Source organism: Larimichthys crocea, chromosome X, assembly GCF_000972845.2.
Source record: "Larimichthys crocea isolate SSNF chromosome X, L_crocea_2.0, whole genome shotgun sequence".
Classification (NCBI taxonomy): domain Eukaryota; kingdom Metazoa; phylum Chordata; class Actinopteri; family Sciaenidae; genus Larimichthys; species Larimichthys crocea.
In genome coordinates this window covers 9,271,269-9,297,336 of record NC_040020.1, presented here as the reverse complement: position 1 = coordinate 9,297,336, position 26,068 = coordinate 9,271,269, and the positions used below count along the sequence as shown (strand labels likewise).

The 26,068-nt window shown below is 45.4% G+C and overlaps 2 protein-coding genes across 9 annotated transcripts in view; one reads left to right on the top strand and one right to left on the bottom strand.

Annotated features, from left to right (window-relative positions):
* si:ch211-243a20.3 (uncharacterized) overlaps positions 1-2,653 on the top strand; it is a 4,759-nt gene extending 2,106 nt beyond the window's left edge. Inside the window, exons 2-4 of the mRNA XM_019256374.2 lie at positions 1,032-1,169; positions 1,346-1,475; positions 2,258-2,653. Coding sequence (XP_019111919.1) covers positions 1,055-1,169; positions 1,346-1,475; positions 2,258-2,618 — 606 coding nt within the window. The 5' untranslated portion in view covers positions 1,032-1,054 and the 3' untranslated portion in view covers positions 2,619-2,653. The remainder of the gene's footprint in view (positions 1-1,031; positions 1,170-1,345; positions 1,476-2,257) is intronic.
* Positions 2,654-7,252: 4,599 nt separating this feature from the next.
* Positions 7,253-26,068, bottom strand: part of grin2bb (glutamate receptor, ionotropic, N-methyl D-aspartate 2B, genome duplicate b) — a 100,567-nt gene continuing 81,751 nt past the window's right edge. For 5 of the 8 annotated variants that reach the window (XM_027283303.1, XM_027283305.1, XM_027283306.1 and 2 more), the window contains 5 exons: positions 24,684-24,913; positions 22,479-22,639; positions 19,836-20,023; positions 14,870-15,108; positions 9,046-11,478 (listed from right to left, as the gene is read on the bottom strand). In XM_027283303.1, coding sequence (XP_027139104.1) covers positions 9,046-11,478; positions 14,870-15,108; positions 19,836-20,023; positions 22,479-22,639; positions 24,684-24,913 — 3,251 coding nt within the window. Of the gene's footprint in view, positions 11,479-14,869; positions 15,109-19,835; positions 20,024-22,478; positions 22,640-24,683; positions 24,914-26,068 lie in introns of all 8 variants that reach the window. The other 3 variants (XM_019256445.2, XM_019256446.2, XM_019256444.2) reach the window with 3 other exon arrangements.

Here is a 26,068-nt window from a genome sequence, read left to right as displayed (position 1 = left end):
GGGATGTTTTACCTAGCTCGCGGGCATCAGGGAGCCACTGTTAATATCAGGGAGTCTCCCGGAACTTCCGGGAGACTTGGGATGTCTGGCTTTGTAGATCGATGACACTAACTTCTGTATTGCCCAGCTCCAGTTCTGGCACGACAACCTCCTCTTCCCGGTGGTCCAAAACGCCTGTGCTCACAAGCTGAGCTAACATTAGCTAACAGCGGCTAACAAACTGAGCAATTATCAGCTAACAAACTGAGCTAACATTAGCTACCAGCAGCTAACAAACTTAGCTAACATTAGCTAACAGCAACTAACAAACTGAGCTAACATTAGCTAACAGCAACTAACAAACAGAGCAATCATCAGCTAACAAACTGAGCTAACATTAGCTAACAAACTAAGTTAACATTAGCTAACAAACTAAGCTAACATTAGTTAACAGTGGCTAACAAACTAAGCTAACATTGGCTAGCAGTGGCTAACAAACTGAGTTAATATTAGCTATCATCAGCTAACAAACTGAGCTAGCATCATCTAACAGCAGCTAACAAACTGGGCTAACAGCAGCTAACAAACTGAGCTACCATTAGCTAAGAGTGGCTAACAAACTGAGCTAACATTAGCTAACAAACTAAGCTAACAGCGGCTAACAAACTGAGCTAATATTTAACAGCAGCTAACAGACTGAGCTAACATGAGCTAACAGCAGCTACAGCTGTCAGCAGTTTACTTCACTGTCCATCATAAACTCTGTAAATCACAGAGAGTTGAGGCGGAGCAGCCGGAGGACATCAGAGGGAAAACCAGAAAACATTTCCTCCATAAAATATGATCCAGTTTCACCAGAATCAGTGAAATAGTTGCTGCTGTGTGACTTAGTGCCGTAAAGCGTTACGTACTTCTCCCGACCCGGAGCCCAAAGTTACATAGTGTGAGAACAGACGTACGAATGACAGAGACACCGTTCAGCTGATCACAGGTGAGCTGTTCTTGTTTCTGTGTTTGAATCCCTTTTTTTTATTTTGTGTGTTTTTTTAAAGGTGCAGTGTCCATCTTTAAAGTCATGGCCCCTCCCTGCCTGTTGATGGTGCTGATGGCGGTTGCCGTGGCAACTGGGGCCCGTTCATCCAGCGAGGAGAATGAGCTGGATTACGGGTACTGGAACTACAGAGAGGGAGGTAAATCTGTGTTTGATCTGCGACGTGTCGGAGATACGGAGCCTGTAAATCACACGTTTGAAGTTTTGAAGATTTTAAAGATGATTCACTGTTGAACTGAATGAACTGAGATAACTGTGTGGAGCTTAAAGTCATTAAAACACGTGTGTGTGTTTCTCCCGTGTTCTTGCTTTCAGCTGATAGTGTGAACGTGGCCACGGTGCGCAGTGTGACCAGGGTTTTAGACGCCTGGGGGAAACGCATCTTCAGTGAGATCAAGACGTTACTGCACTCTGAGCCCAGCGCGCTGCTGCCCGACTACTCCAGGTAACTGAGGCCTCTGCGTGAGTTTGAACCACAGACTGTATAAAACCTGGATGTAGTCTCCGTGACAGGTTTCTGAAGAGCTTTAATCCAAAAATGGTCAAAAAGGTGGAGTTTAAATGAAGCCTGGTTGTTCAAATAAGACACCCACCTGTCAATCAAAGTGTCCACGCTCTTAATCCTGCATAACTTTAAGCCTTAATATAATCTGAACAGGTGAGTTGTATATAAATTCACCCTCAGTACAGTTGTCATGAACGGGGAAATTAGCTACAGAGACCAAAACTGTTTTTTGTACCAGGCTGTAAACATGTTTATTTCTGCTGTGAAGTTGGACATTTGGACATGGGGACTTATGGAGACTGACTCACTTCTGGAGCCAGCCTCAGGTGGACGTTAGAGGAACTGCAGTTTGTGGCACTTCCTACATTGGCTTCACTTCACAGCTCCAGAAGTTACCACTTGATTTTTAAAAAATCTCAGATAAAGTTTGTGTCAAAGCTGCAGGGTCAACGTTGACCAAACACCATCAGGTCAAGCTTTCAATCATGGCACATGGTCTTCATCATCAGATGCACAGAACTGCATGTACATTTTTTAAATGAACAGAGACAGAAAATCCTGAAACTGCTCAGTAGAAAAAAATTATTATATAATATTCTTCTATGACAATATGTTGATGAAGATCATGCGATGTGACCGAAAGCTCCAGAACAGATACAAAATGAACCATGTGGTCAGACTCACCTCCTCACAAACCTGAACCTCCTCTGCTCGTCCTGCAGGGTGCGCCCTCTGTCTGAGTCCGTCAACGACCTGTTCAGAGAAGTCTCCCTGCTGCGCAGGCGCATCACCGAGCTCTCCCATCGCCTAGCAACGCTGGAACCGTTCCTCCGTCACCACGGTTACCGGGAGAAGAAGGAGGAGGAGGAGGTGACGGAGGAAGAGGAGGCGGCGGCGGTGGCAGGAGGTAGACGGACTCCTCACAGCCTGAGAGCAGAGATGGCGAGCCTGGCCCGGTACAGCCCGAGGACCGCGGGGAGGGCTGGAGGTCCACCGAGGGGGAGCCGGGTGGTGAGGAGGAGACGGGTGAGAGTCCTGAACGGGGGAGGGAGGCTGGTTCAGAGGGAGGGAGAGGCACAGTGATGGAGGGAGGAGGAGGAAGAAGAAGGGCGGGAAAGTTTGAGACAGACAGAGAAGTATTAAATATTATGTAAGAAATCCATTTTTATTTGTAAAATATAAAAACTGAGTTTGTATCGATAACTCTGATTTTAATGAACTTTAATAAACTCTTGACTACATTTCCCTCCTTTAACATTTAATCAGTGTTTGCTTTCAGCCACATCTCATGGTCTTCCTCAGCAGATGGTGACGATGAGCTCATATGTTTATTATGAAGTTAATTAATACATAAAGGTCTGTCATGACGGACAGGTGACGACTTTTATTTATTACATTTAATTATTTATTTAATTTCAGGGTTTTATTACATATTGAGCTTTATTTATTAATACATATCATTTATTTTAGGATGTCTTATTCATTCAGTTCATTCTGAACATACATACAAAAGCAGAACAATAAATCTGACAGGAACAGACGACTTAAAGAGGCACTCCACCTATTTTCCACATGAAGCTCCACCCGTGTCGTGTTCCCACAGACTGTATAAAACATGGACGTAGTCTCTGTGCAGGTTTCTGAGTGTGGTGGCTCTCCAGCCTCTGAGAGGTGGAGCCGACTGAAGCCTGGTTGGATGTCACAGGTCACACTCAAGACACTAAAAGTTTAAACAAAAAGCAGAATAAACACGGCAGAAAGGGTCTGATGAAAGATGCAATCGAGTTGTGCATTGTGGGAAATGTAGGAGCCAGGTTATCTTACCTGTCACCTGACCTGTGCACCCCGTGGACCAAGGCTGCCTTCAGTTACACTATCAAATAAAATCAAATTCACATCATGTGAGTCTCCAAACTTCACAGAAGTGAAGTCCTAAATTTCTGGCGTTCACCTTTAAAAAGAAAAGTCTGATTTCAGCACAAAACAAAAGAGAAAATGACCTTAAATGTATATTTGATCTTTCAGTAGCATCCATCAAGTCCGCCTCCCGTCTCACCTGTGCGGCTCGTCCTGAGGTAACCGGAGGATGCCGTGTTGTGTCCACAGGGTGTCAGTGCTCGCCTGCTGCCTCAGGTGTGACTGATTCACGGAGGACCAGTCCTCGTGAGCCCAGCAGGGGGTGCCTATTATCTGCTAACATAATTACACTGTTTGTTTGTGTACGGTGATGTGTGTGTGCGTGTGTGTGTGTGTGTGCACATGTTGTGGGCACAGACATTCAAACTTTACGCCTTCATTAAAACTTTGCAAAGTGTTTCTACAGCAACCGGTTTCGCACGCTGCAGGGCGGCAGCTTTGTTTCTATATCTTCAACCTGCATCTGCACACTCACCACGTCACATTGTTTCCACCCCCCAACACCACCCTTTTTTTTTTTTAAAAAACCATACTATAATCTATACATCAACCACCACCTCCTCCTCCACCTCCTCCTCCGTCTCCTCTCTACGCTGCGATGTGTGGGTGTTAAGCTCAGGCTGTACTTTCCATTTTGGTATTGTATTGTCAATGCATTGTTGCATCCAATCCAGTTAAGATGCTGTGGGAATACTGTATAAATCTCTCTCTCTCTCTGTGTCTCTCTTTCTGCACTCCCCTCCTCCTCCTCCCCATCTCTGGAAAAAGAGCCAGTTGCTAGGTAACAGTTAATTGTCAAGAAGTAGTTACATGTGTTGCATTGCATCCCGAGGTTGTTGTCGGGGTTTGGTGGCGGTGGCGGTGTTAAGGAGCCGGCTAAGGAGAGATGATGAAGACCTCGCCTCTTGAAAGCCTCACCTGTGCGAGCGAGCGTCCACATGCTCAAATTCTCTTTACGCACAAGCACATCGATACGTTTTCTCCCTCCAACCTGCAGGTTTCTTTAAATAACTCCTGTTGCTGGACGAAGCTTTCAGAGTAAAAAAGAGTCTGAAGGAGCGAGGGGGAGTGAAGCTTTGATCTCTGCTGCTCGCTTCAGTTTGCATCACTTCTTCTTCTCCCTCCCTCCTTCTCTCTCAAGCCTCTGTATTTGTGAATCCTTTGGTTTACAAAAAAACACAAACACTTGTCCAGCATGGAGGGCCTAATGAGAAGACGACACCGTCATCAGATCCACGCGTGACCTGTGTGCATGTGGAGAAACAAAAAGACACGAAATCATCTCGAGATTTCTTATTTTTTATTAATACTCAACACTTTTATTCCAAAGAGACAGAAGAATAATATTTCTCAGCACTTATTTTTCACATTGACTGTGTTTAATCTCATTTTTCAATATTACTAAATATTCAATCAAATTTTTGAAATACTCTCTTCACACAAGTAATTTCTCTCCATACAAAAAAATGCGAGGGTGAACTAGATTTTTTGTCGTTATGTACATTTTTCACAATCTGTACAGCTCAGGGTCGGGTGGGTGTGTGTGGTGTGGTGTGGTGTGGGGTTTAAGGGTGGAGTTGTTCGATCTTCTGTGGTAAAACACAAAAACAGAAGATTAGTCAAAGAGGAGAAAAAAACAAAATGCAACAGATAATCTATTGTGCTTTCTGTGTGCCGGTGAACGATGCCGCTTGATAAGTTTCTCCTTCGAGAAAACCTCCTCAGCTCAAAAAGGAAACACACACCAACAAACCTTGACTTAATAAATGTGCACGCTATCTGTGGAAGAATAATAATAATCATAATAATAATAATAAACGACTGCACACATCCTGGCCTGAAAGTTACAAAAAGCAAATTTTGCGAGGGGAACCTACGAATCAAAGATTTATCCCAAATAGATCTATTCTCTGCCGTTTGTACAGTATTTTCTTTTTTTATCAAAAGTCCATGAGCGTGAGGTAAAGTATTTACATACAGTTTTATAATACATGTACAATAAACAGTTATATCTCTCTCACACACACACACACACACACACACACACACTCTGTCTCTCTCTTCCATATGAGCACACACGGAGGTAATCAAGCGTATGTATTCAGGCACGTACAATGACAGAAATAATGAAACGTACCGAGATATTCAAAAGAAAAGGAGTCGAGATGAAGAAGGCTTCTTCAGTGACGATGAAATGTATTAACCAAGACCTCAACCTTGTTTAAAAGCATTTACACAAACTATCCACTAAGAAAACTCATCTTTTTTAAACATTAATAAAGAAAATGTTTCCTATCCTAGTGAGATTTGTAGTCGATTTAAGCCTTTTTTTTGTTGTTTTTTTAAAGTATAACCAAAATTTTTGACTAGTTAGATTGGTGTCTTCTTAACAAGCACACACACACGCACACACACACACCTACAGTACTACATGGATCATCAGTACCAATGAAATTGATAAAATTGTTCAAATATTGTTCAAAAAACACCCATGTTTTCATTTACTGGGCTAAAAAGTTAAGATTTTTAAAAAACAAACAAAGAAAGAAAAAAAAGTGTTTTACATGCAAGTCCTTACAAACACTAGAGCCCCCCTGGTATCATACATACTGACTTGTCAACCAAGAGAAGGAAAGTCTTCTAAAAGTTTTGACTGGGATGTACGACAAACTCAAATATTGGACCCATTCAGTCAGATTGTGCTTTAGGTTTTAAAATTTGGTTGGAACAATGAATACACGTCGGATTGAAGCGGTGAGAAGTGACCTGAACCGTGGAGCTGAAACTAAACCTGTGTGAGCGCAGAGACGTCTGACTGCACCGCCTGTTTTCAGTCGCTCTGTTCACGCGGGACCTTTCGACTTCATCAAAAATCTCAGCGTGTGAAACAGATTACGGTCGGACGGAGGGAGAACCCCGGGTTACAGAACATGATCAAATTAGTTTCTATGATCCGTTTGGTGCAAAATGTGAGTTTAAACAACATGATGGGAGAAATGACGAGGGATGGACTTTATCAGTTTCTCTCGACTAAAAAAAAAACTGCTGCGGGAAATTCTCGATAAGATCGACAGCGCTCTCATGTCCCAGTCCGTCAGCTTTAGCTCAGCATAATGACTCAGAGGTAAAGCATCTGCCCGCCAGCATCTCTAAAGCTCACTGCTTAACACATTATATATTTTTAATCTTTAGAGTCAGAGGTTAAACAAACAAGACATAACGTATAAGGTGTCGTTAGCTGTTTTAGAGGTGCTGGTAGGTGGATCACCTGTACATGGAGACAGGTGAGCAGTTTTCATGTGTTTCTAACATAGACTGTATAAAACCGAGGCGTAGCATCCGTGACGTCACCCACAGGTCTTGTGAAGCTCAGTGTGGAAGTCCCGCCTCCGTCACCTCCTGACTGACCTAAAAATGGGCAAAGTGGAGCGAAGGTGGAGCTGAACGAAGCCTGTGACGACACCGACCTGTCAATCAAAGCGTCCACACACTTAACTCTGTTTTATATGGGGCGGTCGGTAGCGTAGTGGGTTAAGCGGCCGCCCCGTGTGTAGAGGCTACAGTCCTTGCTGCAGCTGGCCCCGGTTTGAATCCCGCATCGGACGGCTAACTTACTGCGTGTCACTCTGTCTGCCCCCTGCTTCCTTGAAATAGTTTTATACCAGGCTGTAAACATGTTTATTTGGACATTTGGACATGGGGACTTATGGAGACTGACTCACTTCTGGAGCCAGCCTCAAGTGGACGTTAGAGGAACTGCAGTTGTTGGTTTCACGGAGGTTGCAGCTTGATTTCTCATCTTTATGCTGAGCTAAAATAACTTCATATTTACTGTACAGACATGAGAGTGGTGTCAGTCTTCACATCGACCTCATACCTGACGAATTCGTGAGATTTTTTTGGGGCTTGTTGGAGCCTGTTGTCGTCCTTTATACCAGCAGAGGGAAAATGTTCAACACTTGTACCCCCCTCATATCATCCGAATGTGACCATCTAATACAGCAGGCAGGCCTTACAGCCGCAATCATGAAATAATTAACATGCCAGGGCTGCTCATCCCAGAGACGGAGGCCTCGCTCTGAAAGTCCATTATGTCCCCGTCCCGAACAGCAAAACTGTCACGGCCAATTGAGTCGGACCCAATGAAACGCGACGAGTGCAACAAGTCGACATTAAATGTGATTTACATGTATTTAATGGATAGTTGGTTCCCGGGTCATCCATTATGTAAAAAAATGAAGAGAGGTGAGGAGTGATGAAGCTCGTTGAGCTTCTTTAAAGTAAATTTAAATTGTAGTTAGATTAATCGAGGAGTTAATAGCACAAGAAGAAGAAGCTTCTACAGTTTAATTTAATTTTTTTTTTCACATACAGCGGCTTTTTGGGGGAGAACAGGAATGTTTATTCAACATGGCACTGTGGTTTTAACCCTTGTAATCCTGCTATTAGTTACTTTTGTCGGGGATGTTTAAGCCTCCTCTACTGCAGCGATTTTTATGTTTGTACTAAAAGTCTGTTATGCTCATGAAACTCTCATATCAGACTTTTCTTCAGGTGGATTTTCACCCTCAAATTAAAATTTGTTTGCAGGTTAAATCTGTCAACAAAAACAGATCTCGTGTGTAGAAAATCAGTATTAATCCTTTAAGGCACATCCAGCTCAAAATGTGAGAGACCCATTTTGGTACTGCCGAGCAGAGAAACGAGAGGAAACGGCAAATCAGTATGATGATGTTGCTTCTGCAGCTGAGAAATAAACAAGAAAAGAAATAAAATAAAGACCTTCTTTGCAAATTTATAAGTACATTTGTACTCAGCGAGTCATGCCTTTCACGTACACTTCACAGCACTCAAAAGTAAGAAAAGTATAAAAAATCAAACATGAAGAATTAAGAGCAAAGAAGAGTCCAAATTACAGGAACCCAAAAGAAAGATCCATACCGACAAACTTGGTCTACCAGCAGCATCCTGTAATATTGGTAAGCTAAGAAAGAATCAACATCATACAAATATGTAACATTTAAATAAATAAAAGTTAAAAACAATCCAAACCCATCATCATTAAACACTGGAATAATATTCAATAATATTATCAACATTATCAATACAGTTATTATTAGTTTACCCTGTTACTTCAACAGAAGTGTTGATTTCTCATTCATGATTGTATTTCCGTTGCTAAACAAAATGTTTGTTTTGGTGTTTAAGATCTGCAGGAGGGAGGGAAAGACGATGAGCGCGTGAAGAGAGACCGGAGATTTTATTTCACTCTTTCCCCTCCCTCCATCCCTCCCTATCTTTCTCTGAGCGTCGGTCGGAGCAGCACCAGAATCCTCTCTTCTCATTAAAAAAAACAAACTCGTGTCTCCCGCCGGACTTCACCACAGCTCCGCCCGCCGCGGCCTCGTGCATCGTCCAAATTCTTTCCATTTAGCGGAGTGAGGACAACACACACAGTATCGTGTCTCGTTTTCTCTTCACGCAGAGACGTCGTCAGCCCGTGCCCGTTTCTCTTTGTTTGAATCTCTCCGTCGCACACACCCCGCCTTTGCTTCACCCACTCCATCTTCCCTCTCTTTCTTCCTCTTCGCCCTCAGACGTCCGACTCAATGCTGGAGAGCTTTTCGTAAACGTGTCCATTGCTGGCACCGTTGAAGGGTCTCTGTCCCTGCCCCAAACCTAACGTGTCCCTGCCCCCGGGCAGTAGCTTGCTGGACCCGTGATGGTTCCCCATGGGCCCTCCTGCCACCCCGCCCAAACACAGCTCTTTGGGGAACCTGGGGGCCACATTGGACATCACCCCAGCTGTGGCGGACGCAGGCAAATAGGAAGTCGCTCCCATGGAGCTGCGGAAGTCCCCTCCTCCCCGGCTGTTGTTGAGAAGTTGCTGCTGCTGCTGCTGCTGTTGTTGTTGTTGTTGCTGTTGTTGTTGCTGCGTCTGTGGCTTTTTGATGTAGTACGGTTTGGCACCGTGTAAAAGACACTGGTCGTCGCCGAAGGTTGGGATGAAGGGGTTCTGGTTCACCTTATCTGGGTAGAGAGATTTAGACAAGGAGTAAGTCCCGGCCCCTCTGCTACCACCACCACCACCACCACCACAGCCCCCACCTCCCATCATAGCTCTATCTCTGTCCCTCAGGTCTCTCTCCCCCACCGACCGTTGATGCAACCCACCCTCGCCTCCACGGAACAAACTGAAGGAGGAGCCTCCTTTCACCCTGTCTCCGCCTATTCCTCCGAACATGGAGGGCTCCCTGTCACCTGAATACCTCTCAAACATGTGAGCGTAAGGGCTGGGACCCTCCATGAAGCGATCTTTGTCTTTCAAGCTCACGCTTCGGGGCTGGACAAACTGCCCCCCAACGCCTCCGCCAGCTCCTCCCATGCGGCCTGCGCCCTCTCTCTGCAGGTCCACAAATGTGTCGTACGAGTGTTGCCTGCGTAACACCCTCCCACCTGGTCCTAGCTTCCTACGCTGTGCCTGAGTTTGTGTTTGGCTGGGTCCTACGCTACTCTTCATCACCACCATGTTGTTATCCTCGCTGATGTTGTAAAGGTTGCTTGGCTGGATCTTACAGGAGTCGCAGCGTTTGCAGCCAGCCGAGCTGGGGCGACTGCTCGTACCCCCAACCCCGCTAGTTGTGCACGTGCCGCCTCCCCCTCCTACACCTCCACTGTGGTGACAGACACTGTGGCAGTTACGACACTCCCAGTCACCCCCTGCTATGCCTCCCCCTCCTATCCCAGATACCCCCTTCTCCCAGCAGGTATGGGCCTGCTGTCCTGCCGACACTGATCCAAGCCCGCCTTTACACTCCGGCTTCTTGCTTTTACCTTTGAGGAAGTCCTCCACAGGTACTAAGCTTTTACAGATACCGCCACCGCTACCACCGCCCACACCACTTCCTCCACTTCCACCCTCTTGCTCCCACTTGGCCTTGCCCTCCTTGGAGCGGAACTGGTCCGCATAGAACTCCCTCAGGTTCTCTTTGTCTTTGCGGAACAAGTAAGGTGAAGAATTACCCCCTCCGCCTCCCCTTTTCCGCTCCAGGGGAGGTGAGACCGTGCGGTGTGCCTGAGGCCCGTGGGGGAAGTGGTGGTGGACGGTGTGGTGGTGGGGTCTCCTCCTCAAGCCGCTCAGCTCTATCTCGTCCTGCTCCCGTCTGCACTTGGCCGAGGCTGGCCTCTTTTTCAGGCTGTCCCTGTACTGCTTACGTCGCTTGTGGTTGCCCTCCAGGTTGCCGTAGGTGACAGTGTGCGTGGAGATATCCGAAACATCAGAGCGAATGTTCCCGTCATCACCCCCCGAGCCTCCCCCACCCCCACCACAGTACCGGTCGTGCCCCCCGATGAGCCCCGTGCTGGATGCGCCTCCTTTGAAAGAAAACCTGCCGTACACATTGCTTCCCTTGAACCCACCCTGGTTGGAATCCGCAGGGGTGTGGCCGGCGATCAGGTCGAACTTATTGGTATTCCTGTGAGTCATGGAGGGGCGGGGCTGGGTGGTGAAGATGGGCGCTACCCCTCCCCCTAAGCTGTCGCAATCGAACATGCCCCCCTCCAACGAGCTAGTGCTGCCTAAGCTACGCGGCCTATTAGGCGGGGGGCCGGACATACCCAGAGCCGAGGCCGGGTGGTGGTGCAGGTAATGGTCCTGGTACAGGTTGCTGTCCTTCAGGGGCAAGTTGCCAAAAGTCCTCTCCACCTCGCTGATGTAGTCACTGAACATGTTGTCCTCTGGCATGTAGGGTGGTGCGGACTTGCAGTCTACAGGGTGACCCACCAAGCTGCGCCGGTGTTCCTGGATATCATAGATAGCTGAGTCACGACCACTGTGGCTGTACTCCAGGGCGGCGTGCGGGGAACCGTTAATACCCGGGACGGCGGTCATGTCTTTGGCGGTGCGGAGCAACCGCAGGATGTTGGAGTGGGTGTTGTTCATGTTCTTCTTCATGGTGGCCGACGGTGAGTCTATGGTTGACTTGTTTTCCTCGATTTGAACCCCATGGATGCAGCTGTAGATACCCTGGAGTGTGAAAATTACAAGAAAAGGGAGGTAGAGAGAGAAAGAGAGGGTGAGACAGGCCATGGGAGGAAGACAGAATAAGAGTGAGAGCGGTATGATGTGTGGCAGCGGTCAGGAATCAAGAACCAAAGAGGATTTAATGTCAGAGTCGAACACAGAAACAGACAGAGAGAGAGACACAGAGACAGACAGAGGCAGAGAGAGGTTAATGCATTGCCATGTTCCCTCTGACCACCCTCTTGTTTACACACTATTAAACAGTAATAGGGGCTGAGTTCATAAATGACTTTTCTCAGGGGAACGGCATGGACTCTCGCAGCTGCCGCTCGGCACTCCACCTCAGCCGGCGAACTGATGGAGACGACAATGAGCAGATCAAAGTCTTGATTGATAACACAAGAGGGGCGGCGAGCTCGTGGTTTTGACCACCAATCAATGGGTTTAATCGATGCAATTTAAATTCAGCTGACAATGGCGCCACTGGGCTTTCTACCGAGTGCTGAGAAAGGAAATAAATCACTTCATAAAAGTTTATCCGACGCTCTATTGATATCCGCGACACGCGGGTTAACAATCCTCTATTCAAAATGTCGTTATCCATCAGCGCGTGTTTGTTTTCGTTGGTGAAAGCCGAAGTCAAACAAGCGTGATCAAATCAAATGGGGGCCAAGGGAATCTGTGGTCGAGGCGACAGCCAAATCCAAAAGGTCGAGGACACACTACCCACCAGCCAGCCAGCGCCATCGACGGCCAACATTCCTCAAAGGCGTCAACTTGTCAGAAACAGTTTCTGTCTGTCTCTTAGTCACTTTCGCCGTCGCCGAGCTACATTCATGGATCTGAATCGTCACCCTTCGTTTTCCCCCCCTTTTTTTAATGCCACCGTTCTTCTCTTTGTGTCTGCTTTATCTCCGTTTCCGGGCGCTCGGGTGAGCGGCAGCCGCTCCAATGGGATTGTCTGTCTTTGTATCTCTACATCTATAGCGACTACAGCTGCCGTGAAAGGTAATAGAACAGAGGTTAGTGTGTCTGCTCCATTCTGCTCCGCCTTTGTCCTGCTGCCGGATTTATTCTTTATCATGACTCTGCCTAGCTGATCTCTTTTTCTTCCTCTGTATTTTATTAGCTCTTTGTGGTCTCATCACTTGTCCGCACTTTCTATATTCGGTGTATGAACTGCAATTTCTCTTGAACGCTGCACTACCTTTGATTTTTTTTTTTCTTGCAAGACTGTTACGTGAACGGAGCCACTCTTGAATCATGCTTGTCGTAATGCAACAAGTAAAATCAGTCTGGAGCTCGGAGCGGATCTTAAAGCCACTGTGCAAAAAACGGGTGCGTAGGTTTCCCGTGAAATTATAACGTAACCAGCAGGAAGCTTTTGCCGCAATTCACCCACCGGACCTTAAACCTTTCCCCTTCCGCTGCCACCCATGGCTTGAATATTTTGCCGTCCAACTAAGGTATGTGGTTCGTTACATTTGTTTCTTGCTCGTAACTGTGTGTTACAGACTGTCCTGCTGCGCTGCGTTCATGCCGTGGCAATAGATGTCGAGTTACCGACATCCGTTATCCGTAATCTGTAACGTAGTTTACACTTCTGTCTGAATTCGCCTGCAACACTTCTACACCGAGCCATTTAAAAAAAAAAATCATTGTTTTTATTTTTAGTATTTTAATAATTGAAGGTTGTTTTACGATGATTTCTGTTATAAATTATATATTTATTTAATAGAACGTCACATCTCTGGTGCTTAATTTGGTGGACTCGCCTGTGCTGGTGGGAACGTCCTTAAGAGATTTATTTTTTTTATTTTTAAGTTTAAAATTAAATTTTTGGGTGAAAGCACCCGAGGCTGGTGTTGTCAAGTTTTGCAATACAATTTACAATAATTTTTTATTATTTTTTTGGCCCGGATACAGTTTCAAGGACTGCTGACAGTTCAACAAGAGAAGAAGTGTTTCTCTCGAGGACAGACGCATGTTTTAACTCCAGGTCAGTCTGAGTGGGTGTAAACCAAATTACATTAGAATTAGAAACACCTTCAGCCTCGACACCAAACACATAAACGCTGGTGTCCTTTTCTCCGGGAAATAATGCGACAACCCGACCTCTTTGTTAAAAGGTAACATTATGCAAATTAGCTTAAGTTGTTATTTATACGGACCTAAATAACCTGCGTCAATAACGCGGAAAAACACCTCGTTAAGTGTCATAACCACGCCGAGGCGTCCACAAACACACCTTCAGGTCAGCGGCTGAGGATGTGTAGCAGATTTCAGCATATTAAGACGATAAACTAATTATTTTCTCAAAGACTGTGAGCTTCATTAACCGTCTGGCGGTCGGTCCCGCAATATGTCAGTCAACATATTGACCTTTCGTAACCAACAGATCTTCCGTAACGCAGCAGCTACTTTCTGTTCTCGCCATCAGGGCGGCGTTATGTTTGACCTTCTCTAACCAAACTGTTCATTCCCTCTGCGATCCGACTGCTAAATGCTCTGTAGTTTTTCTTTTAACCGATGGCACTGACGGAGTATGTTGTGTCTATTTTTATCAGCCCTCATCTGGATCTCAGCGAGTTTATTTATCAAATATTTTTAAAGTCTCTTCACACTTAGCTCTCTGGTATCATTTACTTGTTTGTTGCTGTGTTTGTGCCGACGAGAAGCCGCTCCGAACCAATTCCCCCCAGTGGGATTAATAAAGTTGTTTTGAATTTGAATAACGTAAAAGCCTCCACAGAGATAATGTTGCACAATGTTGGACCACCATGGGTAAACATATTTTTTGTTGGTTAGACTAATGATCATTCAGGGACATACAGTAGCTGTGTCACTATTCTCAGGGCAAAGAGACGATCCAGAGAGGACGGCATCATGTGTATTGATGAATCCTCCTTGGACAAACCTTTCAGCATAAAGGCATCTTGGACTCCTGTGAACCTGACTCCATTAACTGACTCTATATAAATTGTCAAATTAGTTAAATATAATAAATTGAATAAATTAAAATATACCCCCAATTTACAGTTAATTCCCATTAATTGACATATACTCTGTAGAAGAGTCTCTGCGGTGTTTATTTATTTGTTAATTGTCATTTTCAGGTAACAATGCACTAATAAAACATACTCATGGATACTATATTCCATCTCTGTGAAGAGAATCGTCTCAATCTGACACCCTGGACCTCAAAGACAGGTGAAGATTTGTTTTGTTCGTGTGACACCGGATGCTCTTGAGTGCCCGGCCTGAAAACAAGCTGCAGGTAATTCAGGTGAGTCATCGTATCCCCCTGACCGACTCGATACACCTCAACCGCCGCCACTCCTGTGATCTTTCTGTCAGGAGGACAAAGGTCAGACCTAAAATAAAACACACTCACTCTGCTAATGGAGAAGGTGAAGCCGGGCTTTCCGGAGCACACGCCCATGAAGCAGAAACGCAGCTGCCAGTAGAACAAATGTTCACAGATGAAGGTGATTAACGACAGAATCATGGCGGCCCCGAGCATGTAGAAGACGCCCGCCATGTTGTCCACGTCCAGCTGACTGCTCATCACCTCGTTCTTTTCGTTGTGGCAGATTCCCGTCAGCCACAGGGCCTCGAACTCCTCCATATCACCTGGAGGAAGCAGAGACACGTAAACACAGGTCACTGTATCCATGTGTTGGTGTGAGGACAAAGACATTTTCCTGTAGGTCTCGCGTACGTGCAACAAACGTCACGTTGTGTTATTTCGACTGAGCACCTCCCCCCTGGAGGATCAGCCTCATTAAAGATTGCTTATGCGAGGCTATCCCTTCGCCGCCTGTCGAGACTCCTCGGGGAGGAAGTGTGTGTGGTCATGTGACGAGTGTTTCCACCCTAAAATGTGCCCCCCTCCTTCAGTTTGCAGATCTCTGGGGGAGGCGGGGGACTGCTAAAGGGGGAGGACACGTCCAGAAAGATTTGTTTGATCTGCACAGACTGTCTCTGTACGAGATCGACTGTGTGTCGACTGTTTGTGTGCGTGCTCGTCTCAGACTTAATGTTAGTGACAGTCTGACAGTGATCGGTCATTAGTAGAAACATTGGTTTCCTAGTTATCATCTAATCCCTGATACTTCTTATTAACATTTAACATTATGTTGTTGTTATTGTTGCAGATTTGGTCCTTGAATTGAAATCTGCACTCGTTCTAAACATTTAATCATTGCATGGACAAACTTTATTTCTATATTTCTGCAAAGAATTTATTCAATTTCTGTTTTTACTTTTTGCATTTTGCATGTTCCTCAGTTTGCATAGTGCCTTGTTTATAATAGGGTGGAGGTGGGTGTCAGGGTTTTATTGTGTGTTGCATGTTTTGTATGAAGTTTGATGGATTGATTGATTGATTGACGTTTGCAAAAAAGGTTCTATATTAATAAATAAAGTTTGAATTGTCTTCCACTTTCTTTGTTTGAGTTAAATTCGTTAAGTCACGCCTGTGCATTAACTACAGATTTGCAGCCAGGAGGTAATTAACGTAGCTTAGCATAAAGACTGGAAACAGGGGGAAACAGCTAGCCTGGCTATGTTCAGAGAGAGACACGGGTCCAGTCTGGGTCCAACGCCTCGACACACAGTGCATCTTACTATGGGTCCACTACAGCAGCTCTGAAGCTCATGCTCCATCTGTAACATCTGTTTGAAACACAAAGAGAAATGTACAACCAACAATTATTTCGTTCTAGGTGGAGTTAAGTTTATCCATTCGCCCACCACATCTGTGCACCATCTCTGCAGGACGCCGTATACAGCTGGAGATCACAGCTTTAAGTATAGGTCTCTGCACAGCGGCACCAAACCTGGAAGCCTCACTGCAACTCGAGAAAGTCACTGCACCCACAACTGCGTTACAGCGACGTTTTGCCCAGCAGACTTTGTTAACTTGTGAGTATTTGGTCATTTTATTGTAGGCAGGTTGTGTATTTAAATGTTGCCCTTTTATCTGTCTTTACGATACGAGCACAATTAACCCATTCCTTGTGAAAACCATATTTTCTAAATATCGGAAAGAATGCGAGTGCATGTATTTGCCAAAAGATTAAACCGTAGAGCGATAAGGACAAACTGGAAGTACGTCATAAAACATCTGCTTTAACAGGACATATCTATTGTTGGCAGACCACCAAAACAACATTTATTTTCCATTTAGGACCCAGCGTGTCGTCTCCGACTTTATCGATTCTTCTCGTCAGGCTGCAGATTTCAGCGACACGAGCGCTTTCTTCATGCACGCTTTTAAATCTGTACGTATCGACCCAACAGAATAGAAATCGACTGAGAACTGTAACCGGATCAATGAGCAGAATCTATAACGCAACTGAAATCTATATTATTCTAATTATTCTCCGCTTTCTAATCCTCGCTCCATTCTTTCCCAACGTCTCCTCCATCTTCAACATTTTTTCCCACAGTCCTCCTGATCCGGATTCTCTGTTTCTACTCTGTTAGTAGGTCGTCGCGGATCCTCTCTCCCTGCACATATGACTTACAGCTGTTCATGTTTGGACTCTTAAACAGGACGTGACAGATACGAGCAAACATCGACGAGTCTGATCTCTTAACCTGGACGAACATACGTGTGCTGACAGCCAAACAGGCAACGTGAAGTAATGAGAGGTAACGTCGGACAGCAGGACTTTTCCATTTGGTAAATTTGTGCAGACATGTTTAATCTTTGGGGAACACACACACACACACACACACAATCAAACATGTCACAAACACACACTGATCTCGGATACACACATGCACAGACACACTGGCACTTTGGTGAACATCACTCAGTGGAGTATGTCGAGGTCTGAGTCGATTCGGCTCTCAAAGATCTGATCCGAGCTGAATGTTCTCTGTGCGATGACCCCTTTATCCATCACACACCCTGGGATGGAAAGTGATGTGTGTGTGTGTGTGTGTGTGTGTGTGTGTGTGAACATGCTGTGCAATACATGATCTGTCAGCTGGTGAGCAGCATGGACCACATGTTATCTCTGGAGGTGGAGAGCTGCTGTAGGTGTATTCTCTAAAGGGAAAGACACATCAGAGACAGTCATTACTTTTATATGAAGAGTGTGTCCAAACCGGAGCTGAGTGATACGTACGAAATCTTTGATTCCAACGTCAACGTTCTCCACAGAACCTCAGTCCTCCTCGAGCGCACGGCATAGGAGTAACTGATGTGTATGAATACATACATTAAAAATGTTCTTACTCATCATTTAACAACAACATGCTTTACACAATTCATGCATCAAATCTCTGTCAGCAGAGACGTGGTTCCGCTCTGAAGATTGATCAGTGATACAACCAATTATTTTGATTAGTGTTTGCGGATCTTAAAGAAATTAACTTCTTAATCTTATTTCCAGCGTGATCCTGAAGTTTTGAACCAACGCAGCAGAACTTCAGAGTTGTTAAACGTGTGTCGTTCCATCGTGTGTCTCATTATCTGTCCACACTGATGGGGAACGTCTGTGTCATCTGAGGCCAGAACCCGCCCGAACAGAGGCACCGCATGGGCGTCCAAACCGAGCCTCAACTGGCTCGATCCTGCCGCCACGACGGAGCAGCAGCTCGATCCAGAGGCCGCTCGTGGATCACTGTGCTCATCATTCTCTCGGTGACGCCAGGCGCCGTGCTGGTTTCTCTCGGTCGCTACCAAAAACACACAACAACAACAGCTGGGGCACAAAACAAAACCCGACCGGCACATACAGGATCCTGAGCGCTGTGCACTAATGGGATTCAACCTCCTCCTTATATAAATATTTACATGATGAGGTGCTGCTGTAGTCGGAGATATACTGCCACCATATTGCTGAATTGATAAGCTGCTGTCACAGCGCCACGGTAATATTTTCCACAAAGACATGTGTGCAGGTTGTGAACACTCCTGCGCTCCCCTGCATGTCACTTATCAGCCTTCGGAGGTGGTAAAGGATTTAAATTATTTATGCACTTTTCAGAATCGTAGGCTGAGCTTTGGACTTTTTATGTCTGCTTCTTCTGAGGTGCAGCTATCAGAAAGAGCATCCGAGAACATCACACGAGTTTACTTTTAACGTGTCAAACACAATCCAGAGAGTAAAATTACGCCGATCAGACCACTGACAGGTGAAGCGAATAGCACCGATTAACCTGTTAACATAGCACCTGTCAGACGGGGGGATATATCATGTAGCAGGTGAACATTTTGTCCTCAAAGTCGACGTGTTAGAAGCAGAGTAAAATGGACAAACGCCAAGATTTGAGTGACTTTGATGGACCAAACTGTGATGGCTAGACAAATGGGTCAAAGCATCTCCAAAACTGCAGCTCTTGTGGGGTGTTCCCAGTCTTGCATGGTCAGTACTGATCAGAAGTGGTCCAAGGAAGCCAACAGGGTCATGGGCAGCCAGCAAAAGCTGGTCCGTTTGGTCCGATCCAACAGGCGAGCGACTGCTGAAAGGGTTCGTGCTGGTTCTGAGGGAAAGGTGTCAGAACACACATAGCATCACAGTTTGTTGTGTATGGGTGTCCATGCTGACCCCCGTCCACTTCAGAAAGCTGTAAGCATCAGAACTGGACCACAGAGCATTGGAAGAAGGTGGTCTGGACTGAAGTCGCTTTCCTGTGGAACACATGGCAAGGCGGAGGCGGCAGTTTGATGTTTTGGGCGATGTTCTGCTGGGAAACGTTGGGTCCTGCCATTCATGTGGATGTTAACGTTGACACGTACCACCTACCTAAGTATTGTTGCAGACCGTATCCACCCTTTCATGGAAACAGTATTCCCTGATGGCAGAATGCACCCTGCATTCCTGAGTTTGAGGAACACAACAACAAGTTCAAGGCGTTGACTCGGCCTCCAAATTCTCCACATCTCAATCCAACCGAGCATCTGTGGGATACCTCCCGGGTTCCCAAAACAAACAAAACCCTTCCACATCGGAGCGTTCAATTCTACAACTGCAGCAGCAGCTGGAGCCTTTCAGGCCTGCTGGTGCCTTGCTGTTGAGAAAGTACTGAACTGTGCCAACCTGGCTCAGGAGGCCTCATCCTGCAGCTCGACAGCCTCGCGGACTGCCAGGATCTACCAGCAGGTTCTTGGGTTGTCACCATAACAAGCTTGACCTCCTCCAGAGTCCTCAATGACTCCACGTCTCCGACTGATGAAACATTTTGCGAGTGAAATCAGTGAATTGCCGTTATCGTTATATTAAACCGTTATCTCCAAAAATGTGTGAATGACACTAAAAACAACAGAGAAGAGCTAAATAGAAATCACCTCTGTCGCTCAGGCTTCTTCATTCAAATAAAATCATTAGTATCGAAGTCCTCACCATCTCCAAACAGCATGAGGATGGCCAGATCCACGGCCCGTTTCCAGCCCGAGTCTTTCTGGATGGCGATGCCGTAGCCGGTCGAGGCGAACACCTTGCCGCTCCCGATGGTGACGAGCTTACAGCCCTCGTCTCTGCCCGCCATGTAGTTCAACACTGCGGCGTCGTAGATGAAGGCGTCCAGTTTGCTGCAACAAAAGCGTGTTAGACGAACTCTTTTATTGTTACACCGTGTCCACAGTTCCCTCAGATTTTAGGATACTTGAGTGGAGATAACTTCAGTCTATGATAATTTTTGGAAAGTTTCATAGAAAGAGCTTAGTCATCTGTTATTAATTATTAGAAAATTTAAATAAAACATTCATGTTGAGTTGTATTATTCATTATTCAGACCGACCTGCTGTGCACTGAATAAAAAACTGTGGGCTACGCTATTTTAGGTCTAATTGGATTTAATTAATTGAATGTGGAACTATTGAACTCCACAGAATGAAATTTTGTGGAAAATAATTACATTTAATGGTTCTTTTTTTTTATTGAAACAGAATTATGTAACGTTACAGACGTTATCTGTAAATTTACAAACTGTTATTGTTGTTTTAGACCAGTGGTTCTTAACCTGGGTTCGATCGAACCCTAGGGGTTCGGTTAGTCGGTCTCAGAGGTTCGGTGGAATTTTTTATACCATTTGTTACAACATATCTTTGTGAGCAATCGTTTTCGAGGATGCTGGACATAAAAACTAAGAAAAGGAGCAGACTCTGCTGTGAAAATGACACGAGACTGGCACTTGCCAAGGTGAAGCCACGCATATCTGAACTGGTCTCTCAAAGGCAACAGCAGAAGTCACACTGAGGTAAGTTGTTGTGAGTTCATGCACTGTGTTGGTTTTGTTATTTGAACAAGGTGATGTTAATGCACGGTTCATTTTGTGCACCAGTAAAAAAAAATCATATTTTATTTTTTACTAAAGAAGGTTTCAGTGAATGAGCATATGAAACTGGTGGGGTTCGGTACCTCCAACAAGGTTAAGAACCACTGTTTTAGACCATTTATGACAAATTATTTCTCATTTTTGTACAGAAAAAAACACTTTTTCACTTTTTTAAAGATTTTTTTTTGGCCTTTTTGAGCTTCATTGTATAGAGACAGCTGAAGAGTGACAGGAACGTGGGTAAAGAGAGAGAGAGAGCGGCAAGAGGCCGCATGTCGGATTCGAACCCTGGGCCACAGCGGTAAGGACTGAGCCTTCGTAGACGGGGCGGCTGCTCTACCGACTGAGAACGACACCACAAAGGAGAATCTTATTTTATATTTATGAGTACTTTTACTTTCTAACTCTGAATCTGGATACAAATGTATCAAACTGAACCGTACAGCTGATGAGACTGATCACTATCTACAAAATAAATAAATCAAATCAGATTTCAAATCAGTCCATTTTCCTCGGCTTTACAATCTGTACAGGGAGTGACACCCTCTGTCCTTAGACCCTCGGTTCGAGTGAGGAAAAAACCTTTAACAGGGAAACAAGGTGGAAGAAACCTCAGGAAGAGCCACAGAGGAGGGATCCCTCTCCCAGGACGGACAGACAACTCCTCTGTTACATTGAGACATGGCATTGAATTCAATGCTGAAGGAATCACTTCCTTAAATTTGGCTACAGCACTATCAGATAAACATCTGCAAAAAGGCTCATAGTCCAGAAATATGAACTCAAAGGTTATTAAGAAATGGATTCTGTGACTATTAGATGATCAATTTCAAATGAACTAACCTCCAGGAAGAAAAGAGCAGCTGTGTTGTTTCAGTGAATCTAAAGACGATTTCACAAAGCAAACAAACAAACGTGTTTCCTCTGAAGCTTTCAACCACAGCTTGTGGTCTTCCTCCATCTGAACCATCTCCATGACAACTGGGTAACGCCATCCACTTAAATGTGGCTGAAATCTTCAGGAACCACGAGGTAAGTTAGACTTAGTGTTGAATTAGCGTTTGTCAAACTGAAACGCTCTCTAAGCTCACGTACAACTGTTTCTGCTACATCCTCCGAATGTGACACGGCGTGTCAGGATGTGCGCGGTGTGCCAAACATTTCCTCGGGACACTGTATTCTGCTCTGTTCTGTTTCATCCGTATAAACTGTGAGTGATTTGACAGGTGAATTGACCTGACAGTCTCCAGCTTGGTGACAAACTACCATCAAACGATGCCTCGGGGCTCTCACAGGCCTCTGTGGTCATTCAGCTCAAACTCTCACCAAACACCAGAGGTGCGTCGCTGCTTTGCATTCTTAATTCCTCAGCAGCAGCGGCGGCTTGATGGAAACGCTGGAAGACAGGCGGAGAGGAGGAGTGAATAAGAAAGGATGATATTAGCTCGCGTTGAAAGGTAGAGAGAGTGGATATTAGTTAGCTTTCACAGCAACCAGCGCTGCTATTCTGGGCGGCAGATACACACCGGCTGCACACCCACGTCGCCCAGAATGCTCCCTCTCTTTATCCGTGATCATCTTTTCTCTATATTGCATCAGTATAGGACCTCACAGCTCCATCACACACTCTTTTCTTTCCCTGCTGAGACCCTTTTCAACTCATATCCCCCCTCCATCTGTCTCTCCATCCTCCCCTCCATCCGTCTCACCCGCTCTTCAGACTGTGCAGTGCCTCGTCTACATTCTTCTGGTGGAAGCTGGTCATGTAAGTATGCATGTCCCGGTAGTTGTTGCGGATGTTGCGCTCTGTACTCCCGTTGGGCACCGTGCCGAACCGGAACGGCGGCGAGAATTCGTTCGGCTTCTGGAACTGTGGCGGGGCGGGTTTTGTTCCGTGGAGAAGAGAGACCACACAGAGAAAATAACAGAGGAGTGCTCGTTAAGCATGGAAGAAAGGCACTGAGCTGCAGCAAATAGCCTTTTAATGCACTGTTGAGCAGGAGCACAGGACTGAGGCTCAAAATCAACTAAATGTTCAACAGACAGACAAACACAGAGGACACATTCAGACAAAGATCCAGATCAGTCCATGGCTGCAACCAGTGATTATGTTCATTGCTGTTTAGTTTCTTGATTAATTCATCGTTCGGTCAATGAATGTGACAAATATCCAAAACGACATGACGGTCGCAAGATTCAAGATTCAAGATTCAAGCTTTGTCTTCTTTGGTGTAGCACTGAGACACTTTGTCCTGATACGGTTTGAACATTTTGTGTTTCTGCTTAAAATGTCATTTTAAATTCATTATTCCATCATCAAAATAGCAGCTCACTCATTTTCTGTTGTTGGACTTTCACTGAACACCGACGCTTCTTCTTCCCTCAATGTTAACTTCTAAATCTCTGATGTGAACGTGACCTTCGAGGTGAACTGCGATCGCTGGAGGTGAACGCTGTTTCCAGTTTTTAAGATGATCTAACGGGATAAACGGCTCCTGAGAATTTTTTTTTACGGCTTGTTAAATTCACAAAAATTCAGACTGACCTTGTTGTTACACATCTCTAGATGAATCAACCCGAAGGAAAGAAAAACTATTTAAAAAAGCTTCAATAAAAAAAAATGATATTGAATTATTTAATCATCTGAGTAAACGTGACAAAAATTCTCTAAAATTTGAACATCTGCTGCTTTTCTTTGCTTTATATCTTTGTAATTTTAATGAGTTTGATGGTTTTGGACTGTTGTGATTGGTGGTTTTTTAACATTATTGACTAAACCGGTGATTCTCACTTACACCCAGGGGGGGGAACCTGCAAAGACTGTAAACAGCTCAGCTAATTTGAAAAAACAGAAATAATGATTCTGTTGGAAATATATTCACGTGTGTGTGTGTGTTCAGGAGGAAAAATAAACGACTACACCTTCCTCCACCACATGCTGCAGACGAGAGTGAAGTGCTAAATCACACTTCAGTTGACTTTAAAATCAATTTAAATGGACACATTTGAAACATCTAATAGAGCCGTGTGGTCGTAGATCAGGAAAATCAGGCTGCTCCGCCTCAACTCTCTGTGATTTACAGAGTTTATGATGGACAGTGAAGTAAACTGCTGACAGCTGTAGCTGCTGTTAGCTCGTTATAGCTCAGTCTGTTAGCCAGGCTGCCCGGATTGTGAGCTCAGAGCAGTGTTAGTGTTTGTACCAACAGGCGTTATGGACTACCAGGAAGAAGAAGAGGAGGTAACCAGGCTCAGCAGCTTCTATGGACATGATGGCAGAGGAGAAGAGAGTGAAGAGGACGCTGACGGAGGAAGCTAAGAAGAGAAAAGATCATATTTTATGGAGGAAATGTTTTCTGGTTTTCCCTCTGATGTCCTCCGGCTGCTCCGCCTCAACTCTCTGTGATTTACAGAGTTTATGATGGACAGTGAAGTAAACTGCTGACAGCTGTAGCTGCTGTTAGCTCATGTTAGCTCAGTCTGTTAGCCGGACTGTGAGTTTAGAGCATGGGGGAGCGTAAGTGTTGTTCTGCAAGCATGAAGAAGAAGAAGAAGAAGACGACGACGACGAGGTTTACAGGCCAAGGATGTGGAGCTGGTGTCGTGCAAGAACAGGAGCTGGGTGAGGCTAGGAATGGAGCAAGAAGCCGCCGGACAAGAGTAAATGTGGGACTGACTTTTAGTGGTTGGTGAGAGCTTGGTGAAATAATAATATATATGCTACGTCTTGTATTTCTTTGCCACGTTTCTTGAAATGAAAAATCACACGAACAATGAAAACAATCACTGGTTGCAGCCCTACATCATGAACTCTGTCACAGGCTCAGGTATAACTTCACAACGCCCCATGTAATGCACCTTCACACACCTGCTCCGTCCACCCCACAAACCCACACATTGCCTCTGATTCACACCTTTTTGTCTGACAGGCCCGACACCTGGTCTACATACTCCTCCTGGATCATGAAGGCAGCCAGGTTGGCAGTGTAGGAGGCCAGGAAGATGACAGCGAAGAAGGCCCACACTGACACCATGATCTTACTGGTGGTGCCTTTGGGATTCTGCACGGGGACGGAGTTGTTGAAAACCAGACCCCAAAGCAGCCAGACAGCCTTTCCGATGGTGAAGGAGGGACCGCCGGGCTCTGAGAGTGAGACATGAAAGAGAAAGAGAGAGGGAGGAGGTGGAGGTGCAATGAAAGACGATGCAAGAAGTTTCACAGATCACAAACTTCACTTTATCTGCATTTACAACGTGGGAGGCGAGTGATGGACGGCGGCGATTTATTCCCATCCTTTAGTTTGTCAGCCGTCGCACCTGAACCGTCCACATCCACTCCGCTAGCCGCTGCCGTGACAACCCGCTGTTACAGACTCCAACTCCGCTCCACCTACCTCTAACGGCGCTATGACAAGGCAGCAGCATGGAAACACTACCTACTGTAGCTCTGTGGCATCAGAGACAGGGAGAAAGAAAGAGGGGGGTAGATGGGCATGCAGAAGGCTACAATTATGGTACAGCTGGAGCGGCAGTATAGGACAACAGCCTTACATAACCCGGCAATTAAACCACACTGTTGCTGTGACAGAAAACACTACGGCAGGAAACATAACTCCAAACCAAACACCATTACTCTTATCCCCCCTGGTCCTTGATAAAAAGACCGTGAGCAGCAATATAACACTTCTCTGATTTTATCTTGAGTGGCTGCCGTTGTGGCAGGTTAATGCAACGCTGAGAGTCAAACAGAGCCGGGTATATAAAACCTGGAGAAAGAAATAGATTGAATCTGAACCACTGATTTTGACGGGAAAATTGATTTGAACGGTCTGCCGGAGCTGAATCTGATTCAACAGGGTGGTGTTGCTCCATACTGTCAGACACCATTAAACCTGACACACATTTTCAATGTATGCTAACAGATCTACTTAAGTGCAGTCATCAGGTTTTTACAAGCCGAGATGTGGCGGCTTTGTGCGATATCCGAGAGTAAAGAAAAGATGTGACGTGAGAACAGAAGAGTCTTTTGTTCGCAGCGATGAAGAACACTTAAGATCACCTGTCTGGTTCTTGTCAGTGATCCTTTTCATTAGTGAGAGAGCTTAAGATGTAGATAAGTACTCCAAGACATCCACGAGAGTCCACAAGCTCTGCAGTCGCCCTCATTCAGACGCGATTGTTAAAGTGATGGAGCACATGCGGGTGGAGCAGGTAACAAAACATAACAGTGGAGAAAATGAACTTTCTTTGTCTCTGAACATGCACTGTAAAAAAGAAACTGTTGTTTTTACGGTAAAAA